Below are 18,835 nucleotides of genomic sequence, written 5' to 3'. Positions count from 1 at the left end.
GGGGTGGGGGGGAATGTAACACAACATCCTCTTAAAACAACTGAACCATCTATGGCCACCCTGCACTGTCATAGAGAGGAGACCCACCTCCATGCAACCTCCTTTTTTTGAGGGTTGTTTTTGGGGAGAGGTTGTTGTTACAATTATCACATTTCCCATAGTAATTCTGCCTAGAAGCCAGCCAAGAGCAAGGCTTCTTACTGGGACAATGTATAGAAGAATAGTTCCAAGTTCAGACAGTGTCATAGACAAGAACATGAACATAAGGAAAGGGAAATCCTACATAGGGAGCATGATCATGGGGACAGGAACAGTGTTCTGTGAGTTCTATCATATTTTTGGGTGGGGAATAGCTAAGTGAAAGAATTAAAAAAGCATGGAGGGGGAAGTGTGGCCAGTCCAGCTAGAAGAAGGTGGAGGAGAAAGGATGTATCACAGGCAGACACTGTGCAATACTGAGGAGAAAGCAAACAGGAGCCCAGAGCATGTGGCAAGTCAGCCTGAGACATGAGTCCTGACACATTTATCACCAGCGTGAAACCTCATATGAATTCCTTTAATGAAGAGAGTGGGGAAGAAGATTCATTTATTTCAATTAATCCATTTCATAGCCTGGATTATTGAGGGACCAATACAGTTAATATCATGAAAACAGCACAAACCTCACTTAATCGTATTTCTTTGGCAAGGTCCTTGATAAGTTGTGCTGGTTTGAAGTTTTCTGGTAGCTCATCTTCATGCTCTGCTAAAGCCTAAAACACAACAAAGGCAGACTGCTGTTTCTGTGCATGTTTTTTGCAAAAATATATAAAAAAGCTCTTTAAGTGACATGTGCGTATTTTTCCTATGTATTGAAGTCAATACTGAATGCCTCAATAGTCCAGATAAGGAAAAAATACACCTTTTTTCCCCCTTCCGGAGGTTAGTGTAGCTGTCCTGAGAGAACAACAAAGTCAATAGTCTTTTTCAGATATTACTGCATTTTCACAACTGTAACATCACTTTGTTCACCCCTTAGTATCAGGTTCTGTGAGAAATTCCTTTTCTGCATCTACAAGGAGAGATTGTCTCAGGCTGGTGTCTTCAGTGAGTACAACAGGCATGTAATTCCTCAGCAGGGCACTTTGGGAGCTCCCTGGCAGGACTAACATTTGCGTTCACATGTCATGTTATAATATTCAAAGTTAAACTTTACCTAAACACCAACACAGTCCAACTTCCTTGGACTCACTACTCATCTGCACGGCAAGTGGAAAAATAAACAGTAGGTGACAGGGAGAAGAGAGCTCGCACACTGGTTAATCCTTCTACTGGAACCAGGGAGCAGTCCTGAATTCAGGCTTGAGCACTGTCTTTTTGCAGTAAGAAGCAGTCAAGTCCCAGGCTACATTTAAATGTGGGACAGCCACTGAATGACCTAACTGTGTGTGCAGCAGCATGTACTCAGCTGCTCATTCCTTCTTGAAATGTGCGAAAATCCTGAAGCTGCTAGCTCCCCTGATCACGTTTTAGGATCGAATGGCCTGTGTCCTGCAGCTAATACCCCCAAGCTCGAGGAGCAACACATGCAAGCATAACACTTCTGCAATGGCTGCAGCAGGAAATTTAGCCTGCGAATGCCTTTAAGCCTTCTCTCCAACCCAGGTGTATTTCCTGGCTCAATTAATGTGTTGATTTGCAAGAACTGGGCACCTTATGCATGCAAAAATGCAGATGTTTCTCTAGGCCCTGCTCACATACACAACCTCTGCTTAATTGACTTGGCACACGAAGAGGCTCAGAGTCAGGGGAACATCCATTCAGTATCCTCTGAGCTGTGCGCAGAGGTGACTTTTTAAAATCATCTCTTACGGTACCTTTTTCATTGGTGCCTCTTCACGTGGCACTATGAAATCCCAGCTACTGCCCTCCTTCCATGTTCTCCCAGTCCCTTCCCTTTGGGATTTCAGAATTAGCTGGTTTGCTATGGAGATACTATTTGTCCAGGCATTTGCTCTCTGTTCAGTGACTGGCAAACAGACAATATTAAAACAGGCTGCTTCTCCTACCTGTTTTTTAGTCCATGACCTGAAAGCACCGTTGAGAATTTTTGCTCCTTGGAGTAAATGAGCAGGAGGCTGTTGCCCAGCTTTATGCAAACCTAAGTAGAGGGAGAAAACAATGCTATTCAAGCACTGAGAGCTAAAGGTGTTTTACATAAAGTCTTTCATTTGAAAAAGTTTAACTGCGAAATCTAACTCTTTGAAAGTTGGTCAACCTACTATAACTTGATGGTAATAAGGAGTATATTTACTGTGTCATAAATCCAACCCAGATTTCCTACACTGTGTTCCTGTAAGTTATGTCTGCATTGGCAATCCTTCCGGTTCCTTTCCTGGTGCCATACTCAAGCTAGCTTCCATGTTCACACATCCTAGGCTGTGGGAATAAAAAGGTACCATCAGCAGTTCTTTTATTCTGACCAGAAAAGCAAATACCAATGTGTGGAAACAAAGGGTATAATGGGCAAAGCATTTCACTCGGGCATGAGCACAAGCTTGCCTGAACATCTCCCCTCACTCCAGTTTCTGCTGAGTAGGTCATAAAGGGGCCCCTTCCAGGCAGCACTCAGAGGGACCCTTCACCTTGCTTATTAATTACACACATTTTTCTCATTAGAAAAGGATCAGGTGGGTGCCTCAAGACATGCTTTTAATAAGCGAAACAGAGGCAAGGAGCAAATCTGTGAAGAACACACACATGTGGATGTTCGGATCAACTCCAAAGGAATCTGATTGGGAAGATACTGAATTTCATAGGAAAATTTGCTTTAATTCTCAGTGTTCCCACTGGCCACATGGCTGGTGTTCCCCTGGCCCTATGTTTCTGTGATATGCCCATGTACTTCAGTGGGGATCAGCAGGATGATGGGAGAAGGAAGTGCTACTCTACGCCTTGAGCTGAAAGAGCCTGTAGTTCATGAGGTTAAAACAAGGAATGAACCCAGACTGGACAGGAAACTAACATCTAAAAAAGTGATACGGCACTATTTCCTCTGTTTATAAGGAAGATGAAACCTTCCCTTAGGCACAGGTAGAGGGACAGTTAAGGTCCTTCCTAGAGTGAGATGGCAGTAGGTTAAGGGAAGAGCTGGACCAGACCAGCATGTTCTGCTGGTATGTTAAAAGTGTTTTTCAAGACTGGTTTTGGCCACCATCTTCTATGTGGCACATCAGCAGAAATTAAGAGTAACTACTTTCAGGCCCCCAAAGCTAAGTAATTAAGGCAGGCAAAGAAAGGCAGTTTTACCTTTGAATGTCTCCAGCAGATGCTTCCCCATGTACCAACATGCAGTTTCAAAGTTTGGAAACTGGGTCAGACTGACAATTTTCAACCGTCTTTCTACTTCATATGCTCTGTAATACAAAGCCACATGAACTCAGAGCATAGCAGGGCACAAGTACGTCCCTCAGTGACAAGCACTGCACATAAATGACTGAGATTCGTTTTGCAGTGCTTCATTTCTTTGTGCTGCTACCATGCATTCTGTCTTCAGACCACAGCAAAACATAAAAGTAACACTGTGAAGAAACTGTGGGATACAGATGTTAGATAGTTTCACTGCATCATTTGTCCAGCATCAGTGAAGTGACTACTTATTGTCTTAAAGTGGGCAAAGAGCCCAGCCTAGCAAGTGGGGGCTTATCCAGAGGGCAAATGGCATGTTCTAGGGTAAAACTGACAGTTTTTAACAGTTCTTCCTTCAGGATATGACCACATTGAGCCAAGCACCTCACGTATCCTTCCATGAGATACGCAATGGGTGTAAAGACAGCTTGGAATAGCTCAGCACAGGAGAGCATGGTCAAAGGGGACAAATGTGGATACACTTTCCAAAACTGCCCAAAAGACCTCCGTCAGCATTACTGCATGTGTAGTAGTAACTACACAGTAGTAACGGTAGTGTGTAGGTTAATCAACAAGAGAGACAATGGCCAATGTATTACAAAATGAACCCCCACCTAACTTTAGATACTTAAGACAGATTACCTCATCTGCATTTCAACACTTAGACTATGTAGAAAATGTCCTGCAAAGGCCAGGCAGTCTACAGGTGTTAGAGTTGCATAAATCCAACCTAAAAGAGAAAGAGTCCTCAGGGTAAAAACTGGAATGACAGTAACAAAGACTTTATTCACAACATGATGTTTATAACCCAGATTACTTCCTAGGTACCAATACAGCTCTTCAATCCACATCAGCACCAATCACATACAGAGAACCACACAAAGTTGCCCCTTGTTTGTTTTGCATGACAAAGGCCCAGCCCAGGGATTTGCTATGTACCACTGCCTCCCAGTCCCAATCCCAGCACTACCTTCAACTGTCAGATGGTGAGAGGGGACATTCTGCTCACACTGACATTACTTTCTTGTCACTGTGAAAAGCAGCAGCAGCAGCTACATAATGGTAGCTGCTTTCACATCACCATAAACATCTGTGGCAGTTTCTGACACTAAATTTATTGTAGTGTTGGGAACAGGGTGTTTTTCCAAACATTTGTTTTCATACAAAAATACACTCAAATTAATGAATCTTTTGCATATTATGCATAGAGTGAATCAAATATAGTGAATCAAATCAGAGAATTAGTGAAAGGACTTTTTACAAGGGCCTGATGAGACAGGCCAAGGGGAATGGCTTTAACCAGCCTGAGGGGAGACTAAGATGAGCTCTTAGGCAGAAGCTCTTCCCTGTGAGGGTGCTGAGGCGCTGGCACAGGGTGCCCAGAGAAGCTGTGGCTGCCCCATCCCTGGCAGTGTTCAAGGCCAGGTTGGACACAGGGGCTTGGAGCAAGCTGCTCCAGTGGAAGGTGTCCCTGCCCGTGGCAGGGGTTGGAGCTGGATGAGCTTTAAGGTCCCTTCCAACACAAACCAGTCTGGGATTCTGGGATTCCATGAATCCTTATAAATTGCTTGGTGTTTATCCCACCATCTGCTCCACATATGGTCATGAGAAAAATACCTGCTTTCCAGTTTTTACAGTCAAAGTAGAATTCCAGCGTGTAAAAAGAATATGCTCGCACATAGACAGATGGCACTACTTGATGCTGCCTCCAAATCACAAGTACTAGTGCTCTTACTTACTCATGCTGCCTGGAAGCCTCTCTCAGGTTATGGATTGAGTGGGCAGTGCATCACTTAAAGGTAAATGGAGGGAAAGAAAATCCCTGTCCCAAACAGATCATAGTTTCAACAGGTAATGGACTGCTAGAAACAGCAATGCTGTTCATGGTCCATGGTGATAGGAAGGTGAGGAACAGGGGCAGGAATATCAACTCTACACTATCTTCTGATCAACTCTGTATGCTTATAAAGATCCTTCCAGGAACAAAGAAGAACAAAATCCACCACCTGTAACCTGCAATGAAAGCCTGAGTCTACCAAGTAATTCATAAAAATCTGTGGGGCCCAGATTTTCACTCTCAGGTGAAACCATACATGCACACTCACATTTCTGCAGGCACCTATAGTGCCTTTGTGTCATGAAAAACCAATGATCATGAAAAGGATTTTGCAGGGAATTGAGATCAGAGAGTAATTCTACATGAATCCTGTTAGACGGCAAAAAGAACCAATGTCACAGTTGGATACAGAGGGAGAACTCATGAGTTACTGCAGGCCAGCTACACCAAGAGTAGAACACTACTTACTAGCTGTATTTTTTTAAAGGCTGCTAAAATATTCATAGAAAGCAATAAAAGTTCTGGGGTTTTGTTGTTTTGGGTGTTTTTTTTACAAGCATATGAAATTACACTTCTGCTGAGAATCTGAATTCATGCTTTGTCAGAGAAAATCATCAAATCGCATCCCTCTAGCACTTTGGACACGCTATTTCAGCAGCTTTAAGATGAGCAGAAACCTCACCTGCCACAGTCTGCTCACCTGATGGAATGAAGAGTGTCTGTCCTTGTTTAACTGTGCATTTGTAGCATTTGTCTACTTGGTCTGCAAAAAACATCTCACTGTGGTTTGCTGCTGATTGCCAGCGTTCATAAAGAGAAATATTTGCAGAGGCTGGTTTGATGAGATAAAATATCTTTTCGCCCTGAATTAGAAAACATAAAATTAGCAACAAGCATCTGAACCAAACAATGCTGGCAGAGATACAAGCACACACACAAATATTAATCTAAATACATATACCTCTCTGCATATTACTTATGGATACAGCAAGAATGAGGATTAAAAAGCCTCAGACCTGAAGTCTGGAGAGAATTTTAGGATGGCCTTTGCATATGAAGTTTAGTTTGTTGCTAGATACACTGCAAAAACATGGCCCTCACCTTCAGGACATGGTACCAGGCAGAAGCTCCTCCCGAGTCTATATGGAAATCTGTGTAGCTGTCCTTCACACAGATCAGGCAGTACTTGGTGACTTTTGGTTTAGCCAGAAGAGCATCATCAGGCCAATAGTTTTCCACCCAGGATAACTTCTTAACTATATCTGGAGGCTCTACAAAACTGGACATCCTTTACAGAGAGAATTGAAAACGAACGTGAGTACAAGGACCCTGATGGAACAAAAAGCAGACTGTGACTCTGATGCTGGCACAGAAATCCTTGCGTGTCAGTTGGACTGCTCTGCCTTTAGAAAAGGTCTCAAATATCTCTTTACAGACAGAGATTTAAGGCTTTTAAAATGTGATAACTTAGCAACGATCCTTTGACTTTCTTCAGGAGCAGTATTTCTAATCAAGTCTATGCCGTTTGTGTTTTCCCAGTCCCTGCCTCTTGCTGTGTAGGCTCAGTTACCAACAGACCTGCGATCATGGTCACTTCTCCACCATGAGGCGGGGCAGTGAAATGTGTGTACCCCTACATAAACCTTAGAAAGTTTGCAAGTTAAGCTTCATATTAATAACAATAACATTAGTACTTAAGGACTAAATAAGTCTCAATCTGATGCTGGAAATCACAGTGACCTTTTTTGTTAGACTGATTAAATTACATTAAAAACTCAGAAGAAGGAAAAAGTCTAATCCGGGTTGATAATGTGAATATATTTAAAATATAGCATATGTAATATCTTCTTATCTAATTTATACATGTGAACATACTTATTTACATTGAGCATATATTAATATTGTATGAAATTATGTATATAATTTATGTTTATATTTAATATGTAATATATACTATAAATCACCATTAAGACGATGTAGTGGCATAATAAACAGGTATTGAAAGTGTTTAATCCCAGAATGTGCTAAATTTTATGTTTAAATAGCCCAAAATCTTGGACTAATATTTGCAGGGGGTGGATGCTCACTGTTGGACGCTCTAAAATACCACGTCAGGAAGAGTATCTGCACTTCAAACTAAAATTAAATGCTCCCATGTGTCACTTATGCTCACTGTCAACCACTGATAACAATAGCTCCATTTCAAATGGCAGGGAAAGATGGAGCAGTGCATTCAATTAAAGTGTCAGTGCCTATGTTAAGAAATAAAATATTTGCTCATTAATGTCTAAATCAGCAGGAGCTGAGTGACAGCTCCACCAGACCTGCAGAACAAAAGACCTCCCGTTATTCTGGGATAACGGCTAAAAAAATCTCAACTGAAGATCTTGATAATCCTTGAAGCCTGTAATTACTGGAGATGCTTTCTGCAGAAACGGGTGTGAGTTCCTAAAACACTAACTACGGGGTTAAAGGTAATGGCTTTCAAAACATAAGCTAGTAATTATTCATCAGCTTTCTTTTTAAGACCACTTGAAGTCTTCTCACTAAAATGGAATTCTCCCCACAGCAACCACTCTTTATTTTTATATTGACTCTCATCATCTTCTGTGTACCATTTTACATAAAGGAATCTCTTCCTTCTCTGACACTGCCTTTCCAGAAGCACCAGCTCCCCAGAAGGAATGCAAGCACTGTAAAAATTATCTGCACAGTTGCACAAACTTCAGCACGTCACAGATGCACCTCCCTACTTCTGGAATAACAGCACAGCTCAGGTGATGAATACAGCTCTGTAAAGCACAAAGCAGTAACTTCAACTCTTAGGCATTTACAGCAGCTAATTACAATATAAAGCACGAGGAGAATAACAGGCTTCCCGTCATTGAGGACTGGTGACAGTCTCATCTCCAGCGCCACTACCTCTGGCTCACTGCACCAGTAAAGCACCGTGACCTCAAGTTCAGAGCTGATCTGTACCATCACCCCCTAACTGGCCACTGAGATCTCAGCATCACTGCAGTTGTAACCTGCCATACAGGTTGCAGGTTAGCTTGCAAAAGCACTGAAACTAAAACTGTAACACAGGGTATAGGATGAGTGAACTGTAACGATTTCAGTGACATGTTACACTATACCTAAAGCCACACCTCACCTCCTTACTCACTGTGCTACTTTAAACAGCAAATTTCAGTAAACAACCTCTGATGTACTCAATCCAGTGCTGTACAAGTAGGATGCTCACTGCTGCCCAGTGCATTTTAAAAAAGAAGGCTCTGAGGAGATTGGTTGCCCAAAGAATTTGTTGGTTGCCCAGAGAAGCTGTGGCTGCCCCATCCCTGGCAGTGTTCAAGGCTAGGTTGGACACAGGGGCTCGGAGCAAGCTGCTCTAGTGGAAGGGGTCCCTGCCCGTGGCAGGGGTTGGAGCTGCATGAGCTTTAAGGCCCCTTCTAACCCAACCAGTCTGAGATTCTGTAATCATACTTCTGTGGTCATCTCTGACCTCCTTTCTTTGGTCTTACCAGTAACTATCAAGTTGCATCCGAGTCCCTAATATTATATGAGAAACAGACTGTGGTCATTCACCGTCAGGGCAAGGCAGAGAATTCACTCCTGGAGCATCAAGTTATGTTCTAGTATACAGTTGCACTGAAATAACTATGCCTATGCTAGTGGAGTTAAAATAAAACTGAAAGGTAACAGAATGTTCTGTTCTGCTGTGCCTTGCCTTAACTGTCTGCAGATGGATCATGCAGTGGAGAGCCAGAGTGACAAGCCACTGTCCCAAGGTTAAACAGCACTTCCTAAAGAAGAAACCACCAGAGACAGCAGAGGCTGCTCAGCCTCTCCCAGCTGAACACAATCACACGCCCAGACACCACATAGTGCAGCAGGCTGGGCTCTTACCTTGTGTCCGAGAACTCCAGGTTGGTCACATTGAGGACCCTTTTCCTGTTTGTGCTGTAGTAGTAATCCACAAATTCCTTGAGCTTCATCTTGCAGTCCTTCTGCTTGGTGACGTCAGTGACATCAACACTCCTCTCTGGTCCTACAAATGAATTCAGTGAAAAAGAGAGATTGAAGGGTAGCCTGACTTGCCCCATTTTGTGTGCTTGGGGGTGAGTTAACATCTCAAGAAACATCTCAAACTTCTGATTTTCTGATCTTCTTTGTATCTTACCTGTATATATGTAGACATACATTATATACATATACAAGCTGACAGAGAGGAGACTGAGATGAGCTCTTGGGCAGAAGCTCTTCCCTGTGAGGGTGCTGAGGCGCTGGCGCAGGGTGCCCAGAGAAGCTGTGGCTGCCCCATCCCTGGCAGTGTTCAAGGCCAGGTTGGACACAGGGGCTTGGAGCAAGCTGCTCTAGTGGAAGGGGTCCCTGCCCGTGGCAGGGGATGGAGCTGGATGAGCTTTAAGGTCCCTTCAACCCAAACCAGGCTGGGATTCTAGGATGTATCTCTAAAAGATGTGTATAAACATAAAACATGTATGCATAAAATGATGCTGTTCTATTCATGCCCCTGACATAATTATTTCTGCAGTTTTTATCTTTAAAAGATTAATGCTATTTTGAATCTATTAATTTCATTATGGATTTTATTTGCTTGGTGAATATTATATGCAAATACCACAGAGTAAGCCCTACCCACCATGCAGTGAAAGTCTTGTGATTGTAGATAGTGTGTAACACTGCACAGGACATCTTGTCAAAGTGATTTTCCAAAATTGCAAGTTCTCTAATGCTTAATTTTAAATTTTTACTTATAAATCTATAATTGAGAAGGAGTTTTGCAGGAAAATTCCCATTTTTTTTATCCTGGTATTTCAGATGTGTCACAAAAAAATTGACTTACTGTTATTTTATCGCAAATTACACCTATCAAAAAATCCATCGTCTCTGTATTATAGAGAATCTCCTAGTACCTATACATTTCCTCTGACAGACCTTGTTGGATACAAATCCCCAGTGTTAATACTAACAGTCATAGTCAATTAATGGAATTGTACATTGGGCAAACCAGAGAACACATGGAGAAAGTCAGAGCTTTATAAAGAGAGCCCGTTTCTAAGCACACTCTCTCATCCTTTTTGCATGAAAAGCATCTCTCCAGTCTTTCTTCCCTTCAGTTTTAATTGGCTGTATTTTTCCTCTCCCAGTGTTTCATTCATAGCTTTTTTTCACATTAGGAGAGGGAAAGAATTCCATTTGTTTTTCATGGAACACCAGAACAGTAATGATGCACTTGGCAGCTTCTTTTGTGGTGTTTTGTCCTCTGCTACTTACTTTAGGTTGTTTCTAAAAGACATTCTAGGTCCAATGCAATAAACTACAAAACAGTGAGATAAATCCCTGCCTGGGAAATCCCATTCAAGCAAACTAACCCCATGGAGGTTGGACCAGTGCATATTTGTGCCATTCACTTTTAAATCTGGTGCCAGCTTCAGATTAAACAAGCTGTCTGCTTCCCTTCAGCTTTGAACTAACAGTTCTATTGGTAGGGTGGATTATTTCAGCTAGAGGCTAAAAGAAAGCCAGCAGATGCATAAGGAGCACCTAGGTCCTAACAGAAAAACTGCTAAGTGTACCAGATGGGCAAGGAAAATATGTTTCTTGTAGAAGCAATGGGATAGAGATAACAATAAGATCAGGGGTCTTGAATTCTCCTTTATTCGTAGTTATCTCACTGAACATGACTATAGATACAATCAAGAGCAGCAGTGGCTGCCTGGTGAGCATCCTCCAGCTTGGGGAACAGGTCAGTGGCAGGAGGATGGGGTGGTTAGCAGAGATAAAGGGCTGGGACTGTGAAATACAAACAGATACACTGGAGCTGGAGTCAGGGCTCCATACGGATGATGCCTTGCCCAGAAGACTGGAAGGAGATGGAATCAGACAGGAAGTGACACAGAGGAGAAAGGACAAGAGACAAGATCACACATGCTAAAGGAAGCAGGATGTGGAGACAAAGAGAAGAGAACTTCCATGGCTCTTGGTCAAGGGATGTCTTCCAAGGTGTGATGACGTGATGACTTGTGAGAAGACACAGTACAATACCCTACTCAGGGTGGAGACAGGAGAATGCCAAAACGAATCCGAGTGACCATCAGCAATGAAAATAGCTCTGACACCAGTGTTAAAAATTGCCCCGCCTTTGCAGAGTGGGAGCCTCAGTCTACTAATTCCTTCTGTACAAAGCGCGGTGGCAGTAATCAATTAACACCTGGCCTGAAGAAACTATTTCTTGATACTACTATGACTGTTACTACTATTACTGCAGGGCTACGTACAGTGCAGTCTGGCTTGGGCTCACTGTCAAGCTGATACAAGAAACAAGAATGAATCATAGAATCATAGAATGTTAGAATAGTTAGGGTTGGAAAGGACCTTAAGATCACCTAGTTCCATCCCCTCTGCCATGGGCAGGGACACCTCACACAATCGATTGATAATTACAAGCTACCACCACATAAGAGATGTTGACATCAGTACATATCAAGACATAGACAATATTTTAAAGTGTATTTTACAATTTTTTATACAAATATATGTATTTATAAAAGCAGCTGAGCTCCAAACAGCACAATGCCACCAAATACCCACCGACATAGTTTTCAACATCGCTGACATAGAAGGTGGGAGCAGGTACAGACAAACCCAGGCCATCCTTCTTTGGGACGAGGATGGGCTCTGCGAAACCATTTTCTTCCAAATACTCTGTTGTTAGCTGGCTGCCTGGCACTTTCACCACTATATCTTCAGCACTGAAAAAGTAAAGACAGATTCCAGGGATGAGGGGTTTGGCATATTCTGCATTTCCTCACTGAAAGAAAGGGTTATGAGTAAGCAATCATCAGGTGCAAATAAGGTGCATAAGACAAAAGCCCCAAAGCCATTCACTGCAAAGCACACAGGGCACACTAAAATCATCCTGAACTGATTTGCTCAAGCCTCATGCACCAACTACTGGAAACTCCTAAAATAACAGCTTATGGTGAAAGACCATTTTCCTCAACTATCAACTGTCAAGTTACCTGTGATGAATCTTAAAGAAATTTGTGTTAAATGCTCTGCTCTAAAGAAGACAAAATCAAAAACATTACAGGATCTCAAATAAATTGCCCAAGAAATATTTTGCAAATAATTTTTAAGTAGTCAAATCAATTGCTCAGGAAATACTCTGCAGATCATTTTCAAGTAGCTGGGAGGGCTTCAAAAGGATGAAGGAATGTGCCACTCCATCAGAACACCAGCTATTCGCACCAGCAGCTCGCAAGGGAAATACAAGTCTGATTTCTAGATCTTTTCAAGAGTAAAACTCTTAGAATTCAGACTGGAAAGTCACTGTCCCAAAGGCACCCAGCCCATGTGCTGTTTGATGGCTAGGCTCCAAAAACCATGTGGCAGGCCATGGCTATGGCTAGGTGTGGTGGGAACAGCAAAACTGTGAGTGTCCACCCCAAAAAGCACTACCTCCTGGGCAGGTAAGGCTAATACATGACTGCCATCTCCTGCAGCAGCTCTGAACTACAGCCCACATCTTCATATAGCACCAAAATCCAGTGGGATAGGGGATGCGGCTGTGAGAGCCACTGTGGTGGCCAGCAAGCTCAGGCCTCTCCACCATCACCAGTCTGTGAAGCCCAACCTGTAGTGAAGCCCTTGATGCCCTTTAGCTATGGGGGCTCCTCCTTCAACCCCACCACACAGGGGGATCCCCTCACTCACAGCCTGCTCAAGCTGTCCCAGTGGGGTTTGGCCCTGGAGGACAGGGTGGCCAGGTGCAAATAGGGATAAACTGGAGAAAACCAACTTATTTCTGGCTCACCTCAGCTACAGCGAATCGGCAACGGCTGATGAGGAGGCAAAACTCATTAATAATGCATTATACCTCATTTGTGTGAGCACTGGTACCACACACCAGCAACGTGCACAGGCTGGAGGTTTTAAGGAGGCAGAAGCATACAATGATTTACCACTAAACCTCTGCACTTACTTTACAGTGTCCATACATATATTTTCTGCTTGTTTAAGTCTGATGTGCCACAGGATTTAACACACAGTGGTAAAGAGAGATCAGTACCACAGCATCTAGTAATAACTGTGCTAAAATGGAGAGTTTGGTGCTGACACTGCAGCATGTGAACCATCTATTTAATTATTATTACTACTACTGTTACTACTCTGATGCTATCTTGGTATTAAACATACAGGAATGGAATTACATGAATAATATTTTCTGTCTTTTTGCTCTCTCCACTTTCCTTTTGATCCAAGCCTCACCCAGGGACTAACTGTGGGCTGTAATTTACTGTCATGTGCTGGGAATCAGCAATGATGTTTCTGTCTCCAAACTGAGACCCCCTTTTTCTGCTCATCGTGTTCTGAGTGACGAGCGATGGGGTTTGCTCTGTGAGCATCTATAGATTTCATTCCTTTTCTTCAGAAGAGAAGATTTCTCACAAGACTTCATCTTACTTATGGCACAACTAAAGATGTCAGCCGCTGAATCTTGAAGGTGCTCATTTTGGCTATGGAGCCTTCTGTCTCAGAAACTTGAATTTGGCAGCAGAGTTTTCTTATGTGCTTGTTTATGTGAGAAAGAAACAGAAATGGGGTCCCCATTGGTGCTTTACAGTCTGGGAGTGACTCAAAAGATACTGTAGAGGTGAGGGCAATCTCAGAGGCCACCCCAGGTCAAAGAAAAGGAAAGGGGCAGAAAGGATAGAATAAAACGAAAATGGAAATGAAAATGGAAAGGAAAAGGAAAAGGAAAAAAAGGAAAAGGAAAAAGGAAAAAGGAAAAAGGAAAAGGAAAAGGAAAAGAAAGGGGAAAGGGGAAAGGAAAAAGGAAAAGAAAGGAAAAAGGAAAGAAGAAAGAAGTTTTGTGCTTACCAAGCACACTTTACCAGTCTCTAAGGATTCTTCTAAAATAATTAGTCATTAATAATTCAAGATTTATTTGGCTAAGGCCTACATTAAAGAACCAGAAGAAAATCATCACTCTTACAAATGGCTGTGAAGCAGCCTAATAAAGTGTGGAACATGTCACCTAACAATTAGCACTATTCATTACCCCAAATAAGAGAGCCTTTGTCACTGCAGCAACTGAGGATGTCATTGTTCTTCTTTTCAAGATGGAGACACACTTCAGCACAACCATTAGTATTTTTGAGAACTCGATAATTCTATGCAATAAATTGGCTAATTTTTTATGCAAGCGAATGTTGTAGGGGCCAAACATGTTCTTGTCCTTGTCTTCACAAGTACTAGCTTCTGTGGAAATCCACAGGAACGGGGCTCAACCAAGAGCAGATTTGAATATGGCTGCACAGATATAAAAAAGGGAAGAGCCTGGGACATCTGTAATAAAACAGTGTTCATTTAAACTTCTTTGTTCTGTACTGTGCAATGCTTTCAGCTTTTCAGCAAGGAGCAGCAGCAGCTTCAAAGGAAACGGGCTGAACAACCTACCTTGGAAAAGTACGACTTCGAAGCTCTTTTATGAAGACTTGGCTCCCGTTCTGCACAGGTTTAACCTCTGTTGTCTGTCCAGTATCATGTTTATGCCAATTTCTTTTCTTTTTCACTGAAAAAGAATGAATTGGACAGTGTTGTATGTTCAGGAGAAGATAATTATTAAGACATTCGAAGGAAGGACAAGTCTTCATTTCTTATGCAAGCAGAGAAGAGGGAACCCCCACTATGCTGCAGTGCAAATTTTAATACTGCTCTCAATTCACCATTAGACAATTATACTGTAGCCTGGAGATCTATTACAGACTGAACAGTGTTCGTTTTGTAACATAAGGGCAACCAGACGGGTAATTACTGAGCTGCACAGCTACCACAGGCTTTATGCAAACACAGGCTCTGGACATTCTGTACTTGCCAGACTACACACTTAATCCTTATCATGAAACTCTCAGAAAGCCACTTTTCTGCCTTCTCAATATTCAGTATAGATCTTTATGAACATATCTGTCCTGAATTACCTTAGTCTAAAGGCCTGTGCAGCAGTGGCAGATTTGACATCAATTCTGAAGGGCTTTGCCTTACGCCCTGCACATACACGTGCACATAAAGGAAAAAGAAATGAAAGGGGAAAAAAAAGATGCAAGGGCACCACAAATGCAATTTTTAGAGCTCCTCTTATTCCTAGGTTTTGAAAGGCAAGCCAGGTTTAGGCCTTGAGGTGATGACAGCAGAAGGCCTCTCAACTGCACTGCCAGGGGGTGACAGACATACAGGCAAGTTCTCATGGAAAAAGGGTCAGCTGGGATAAGCACAAATAAGTAAGTCAAATGTCAGTGTAGTTCTGCTTTGCCTCTTTGACAACCAGATAACACAGAGCAAGAAAAACTGGTCCAGCTTTTCCTTTTAGTCAGCACTTTCTCCCTCAGCTATTCCTCCTTCCACAGTCTGTCCAGACACGTTCATTTTGGTAGTAAATTGGGTTTTGTCCAAAGTGAGTATTTGTATCATTTCAAAACTCTGTTAGTAGAATTTTTGTATGTCATATCTTACTTTTATTTTTCATCCTTGTTTTACATCACGTAATTCAGTATTTTACCCCCAAAATCAAGATTCCTTATGCTTTTCTCACTGTTCAAAACAGCCAGGAAAGAAACTGGACTCCTCAGTAACCATGCATGGACAGCACACTCCTCACTCTTTGCACAGTCACGCTCAGATGGGTCCACATACTTTTTCATTAAGAAAGGAATCTGGAGGCCACCGCTATAAGAAATGAGGTTCGGGAAAAGCTAACTTTGTTTTCCCAACCACAGCCCTGGAATAACTCAAGTTATCTCCCCATGAATCCACCCCAGGTTTTGCACAAAGCATGTTGGTTTTATTAGTTCCATGCAGCTCTCCAGCCTAGCTGGATATATTCATTAAAGCTGCTAGTTCTTTATCTTAATGACTCTCAGGCTTAGTGTATTAATTCAATGCTCCTGGTAACAAAGGAAACAAGCCCTACATGAATGCCAAACCTTCCTCCTCTCCTTCCCTTTCCAACGGCTGCCTCCGCCCCCCCGCAGCAGATCCAAGCCAACACTGGGACTCTTAGCACAAGTCACAGTGAAACAGGTGTCACTTGCCACACTGAAAATTAAAGAGCTGATCATATTAGTGTGTTTTTTTATTGCACTTCAGGTAGCACCAAGTGTCGAGAAATCAAAGTGGCAATTTGGTGCTGAATGGAGAAATTCACTGCAACTCTTCAGAAAGCACCAGAGAGCGATTTCTCAGCACAGAGCACCGGCAGGCTTCCACCTCTCCCATCCACCTCTCCCGTTCACCTCACATTTACTTCTCACATCCACCTTTCACATTCACATCTGATGCAGCAGCAACAACAATGCCTCTGCCACCCAAAGGCTCCCCAGGAGGTGCTATCTCCCGAATGGCAGCAAGCTGTAGTCCATCATGCTACATCAAACAGTCAATATTTGGCCTATTTTCAGCCAATCTCTTTATGTTTCATCGTTACCATGAACACCACAGTTCTCACTGAAGGCCCACTAACACATGCAACCAATACGAGCTTTGGCCACAAAGGCCACTTTTTCTTAACTGATTACAGATTTCTTTCTCTGAAGAATCTTCTGATCCAAATTTGACCTATGGAAAGTATAACCTGGTCCAAAAAAAGGGTTTTCTCCAGAAAACCCATCAGAGAGAAGAGGGAGTGTATGTTTATGAAAACTGTACCTCAAAATGACTAATTCTGCACTTCAAAAGTATACTTACCTTTTGGAATCATTATTCCAAATATATTTACGAAGACGGGATACCTAGAAGCAGCCTCTTAGTTCTCTATTGGTGTATATTAAAGGTTGTAACTACTTAGAAATGGTTACAGCCTGACTTTGGTCTATTTGCACCTATGTAACTTCACTGGTTCCCCAGCACGCCTCCTGATTTTCACTGCTGCAAACGAGACAGCAATCCAACTGAAACCACTTCAGATCGTGTTACAGAAATGAGCCAAGTCTGCCTCAACAAAACACATTTGATTTCAATGGTGTCAGAAAATTTCGCATGAATGTGTACGATTTTTTTTCCCAAAGAGGAGTCCCTACAAATTTCATTAAACCAAAATGGCTTCAAATGTCATATGACAGGAAGTAATCTTCTGCAATAGTAGCCACAGAGCCATGTTGGTGAAGTGGAAAAATGTAAGAGGAGGAAAATGACTTTTAAATTTGACATCTGGAAAACATATATTGCGGAATGCGTGCTCCAGAAATACATGTGTATTTTTAAATCCAGGCGAGTTGCATAACAGACAATTGGTGTCTGTGTTTCCTTTTGCTAATCTTGCAACCATTAAATCCTACCAGCGAACTACTGGCTCTGGAACAACTCTTACTCATTTATTACAAAACTGATTGTGCTAGATAACTGGTTTAAATATATATTGTACCAGTTACGAAGCAAACGAAAGTGATCATCTCACAGGAGCCCAGTGGTAGGGAGCAAGATGCCCTGTATACAAATGCCTGATGATGAAATGCATTAAGCCAAGCTGTTCCTGCCTTCATTGAATCCATCAACTTCCCTGGCCTAGTGCACTCCGCAAGGAGGGGCTGCAGGATAACAGCCTCATTCGTCAACAGGATCCATAACTCTACAAATATGGATAAAGAGAACTGGCTAGTGAAAAACCCTCTTAAAGTATCAGAAAATAGTTGTCAATTCAACTCTCCTCATCTTAACTGGTGCAACAAACTTGTGATCTTATTACTGAAACATCCATTTCTTGAATTCTAAGATATGGCAACACAGTTTTTATAGAACTGATATTTAATTCCTGATTATAAACTTTTGCTGCTTCTGTTTTTTCCCCCCTTCACACTGAAAAGTAGGTGCTTTGCATCATTCCTAATTCAAACCAAAGTGAAAGAAATCAAAGCATCAGACACATCTCAACGTTACACAAAACACAGGGGCTGGAAATCCTGCACTGCTGCTTCTGCACCAGGTCAGTCACAGCCTGTGAGTATCTGCAGTCATACCCCCCTTATCAACACAACACATTCTAATTCCAAATAGGTCACTTGAAGATAATTTGTGGTTATTTTTTTGACCAATTTCCACTGTTTGACAGAAATCTTCCAACAAAACATTAGAAAAACTGTCTTTTAAATCAGGGCCATATTGATTTTGTTAAGCCTCCCAAGGGTTTTTTGCAGCTTGCCCAATCTGTGGCTGCCCTGCTTGGGTCCCACACCATCTGGGAGGCAGGAACTGCTGCAGGTCATTCAGGTTCCCAGTTCATATTTGATTTTGAGAAAGCCTTAGTGGGAAAATGATTCCCACTTTTGCCCCCCAAAATGAACATTTCTGACTCCTTCCCTTTTCCCTCAGAAATCTTCCGCACCGTAACTTCTAAGGCAGTGCACAAATACTTGCTTGGTTTTCAAATGACTGAATTTTAACACAGCAGAAGCCAGTTTCCAGCCGTCCCTTAGTTCACACTATCAAAGGAGCAACGTGATTCATTTGGCTCCTGGGAGATGAGCACAGTGCTGCTCCCCTCTGTGTTGCTGTCAGGTTGCAAAGCAGCAAAAAACCTCTGCATCATTGGTGCTT

General features: G+C 42.4%; 1 protein-coding gene across 4 annotated transcripts in view; it reads right to left on the bottom strand.

The window, feature by feature from the left end:
• The window catches only part of PHF2 (PHD finger protein 2), an 83,908-nt gene that overhangs the window by 21,775 nt on the left and 43,298 nt on the right, over positions 1-18,835 (bottom strand). For all 4 annotated transcript variants that reach the window (XM_062619598.1, XM_062619597.1, XM_062619596.1 and 1 more), the window contains exons 3-11: positions 14,708-14,822; positions 11,837-11,997; positions 9,131-9,272; positions 6,326-6,512; positions 5,925-6,087; positions 4,030-4,117; positions 3,289-3,395; positions 2,049-2,140; positions 663-752 (exon numbers count right to left, since the gene is read on the bottom strand). In XM_062619598.1, coding sequence (XP_062475582.1) covers positions 663-752; positions 2,049-2,140; positions 3,289-3,395; positions 4,030-4,117; positions 5,925-6,087; positions 6,326-6,512; positions 9,131-9,272; positions 11,837-11,997; positions 14,708-14,822 — 1,145 coding nt within the window. The remainder of the gene's footprint in view (positions 1-662; positions 753-2,048; positions 2,141-3,288; positions 3,396-4,029; positions 4,118-5,924; positions 6,088-6,325; positions 6,513-9,130; positions 9,273-11,836; positions 11,998-14,707; positions 14,823-18,835) is intronic.

The sequence above is a fragment of the Pezoporus occidentalis genome, unplaced genomic scaffold (assembly GCF_034315485.1).
Source record: "Pezoporus occidentalis ecotype Australia unplaced genomic scaffold, CSIRO_AGI_Poc_V1 ctg212, whole genome shotgun sequence".
Classification (NCBI taxonomy): Eukaryota; Metazoa; Chordata; class Aves; order Psittaciformes; family Psittacidae; genus Pezoporus; species Pezoporus occidentalis.
The sequence above is the reverse complement of the archived record's forward strand: the minus strand, read 5'-3'. Positions and strand labels throughout refer to the sequence as shown.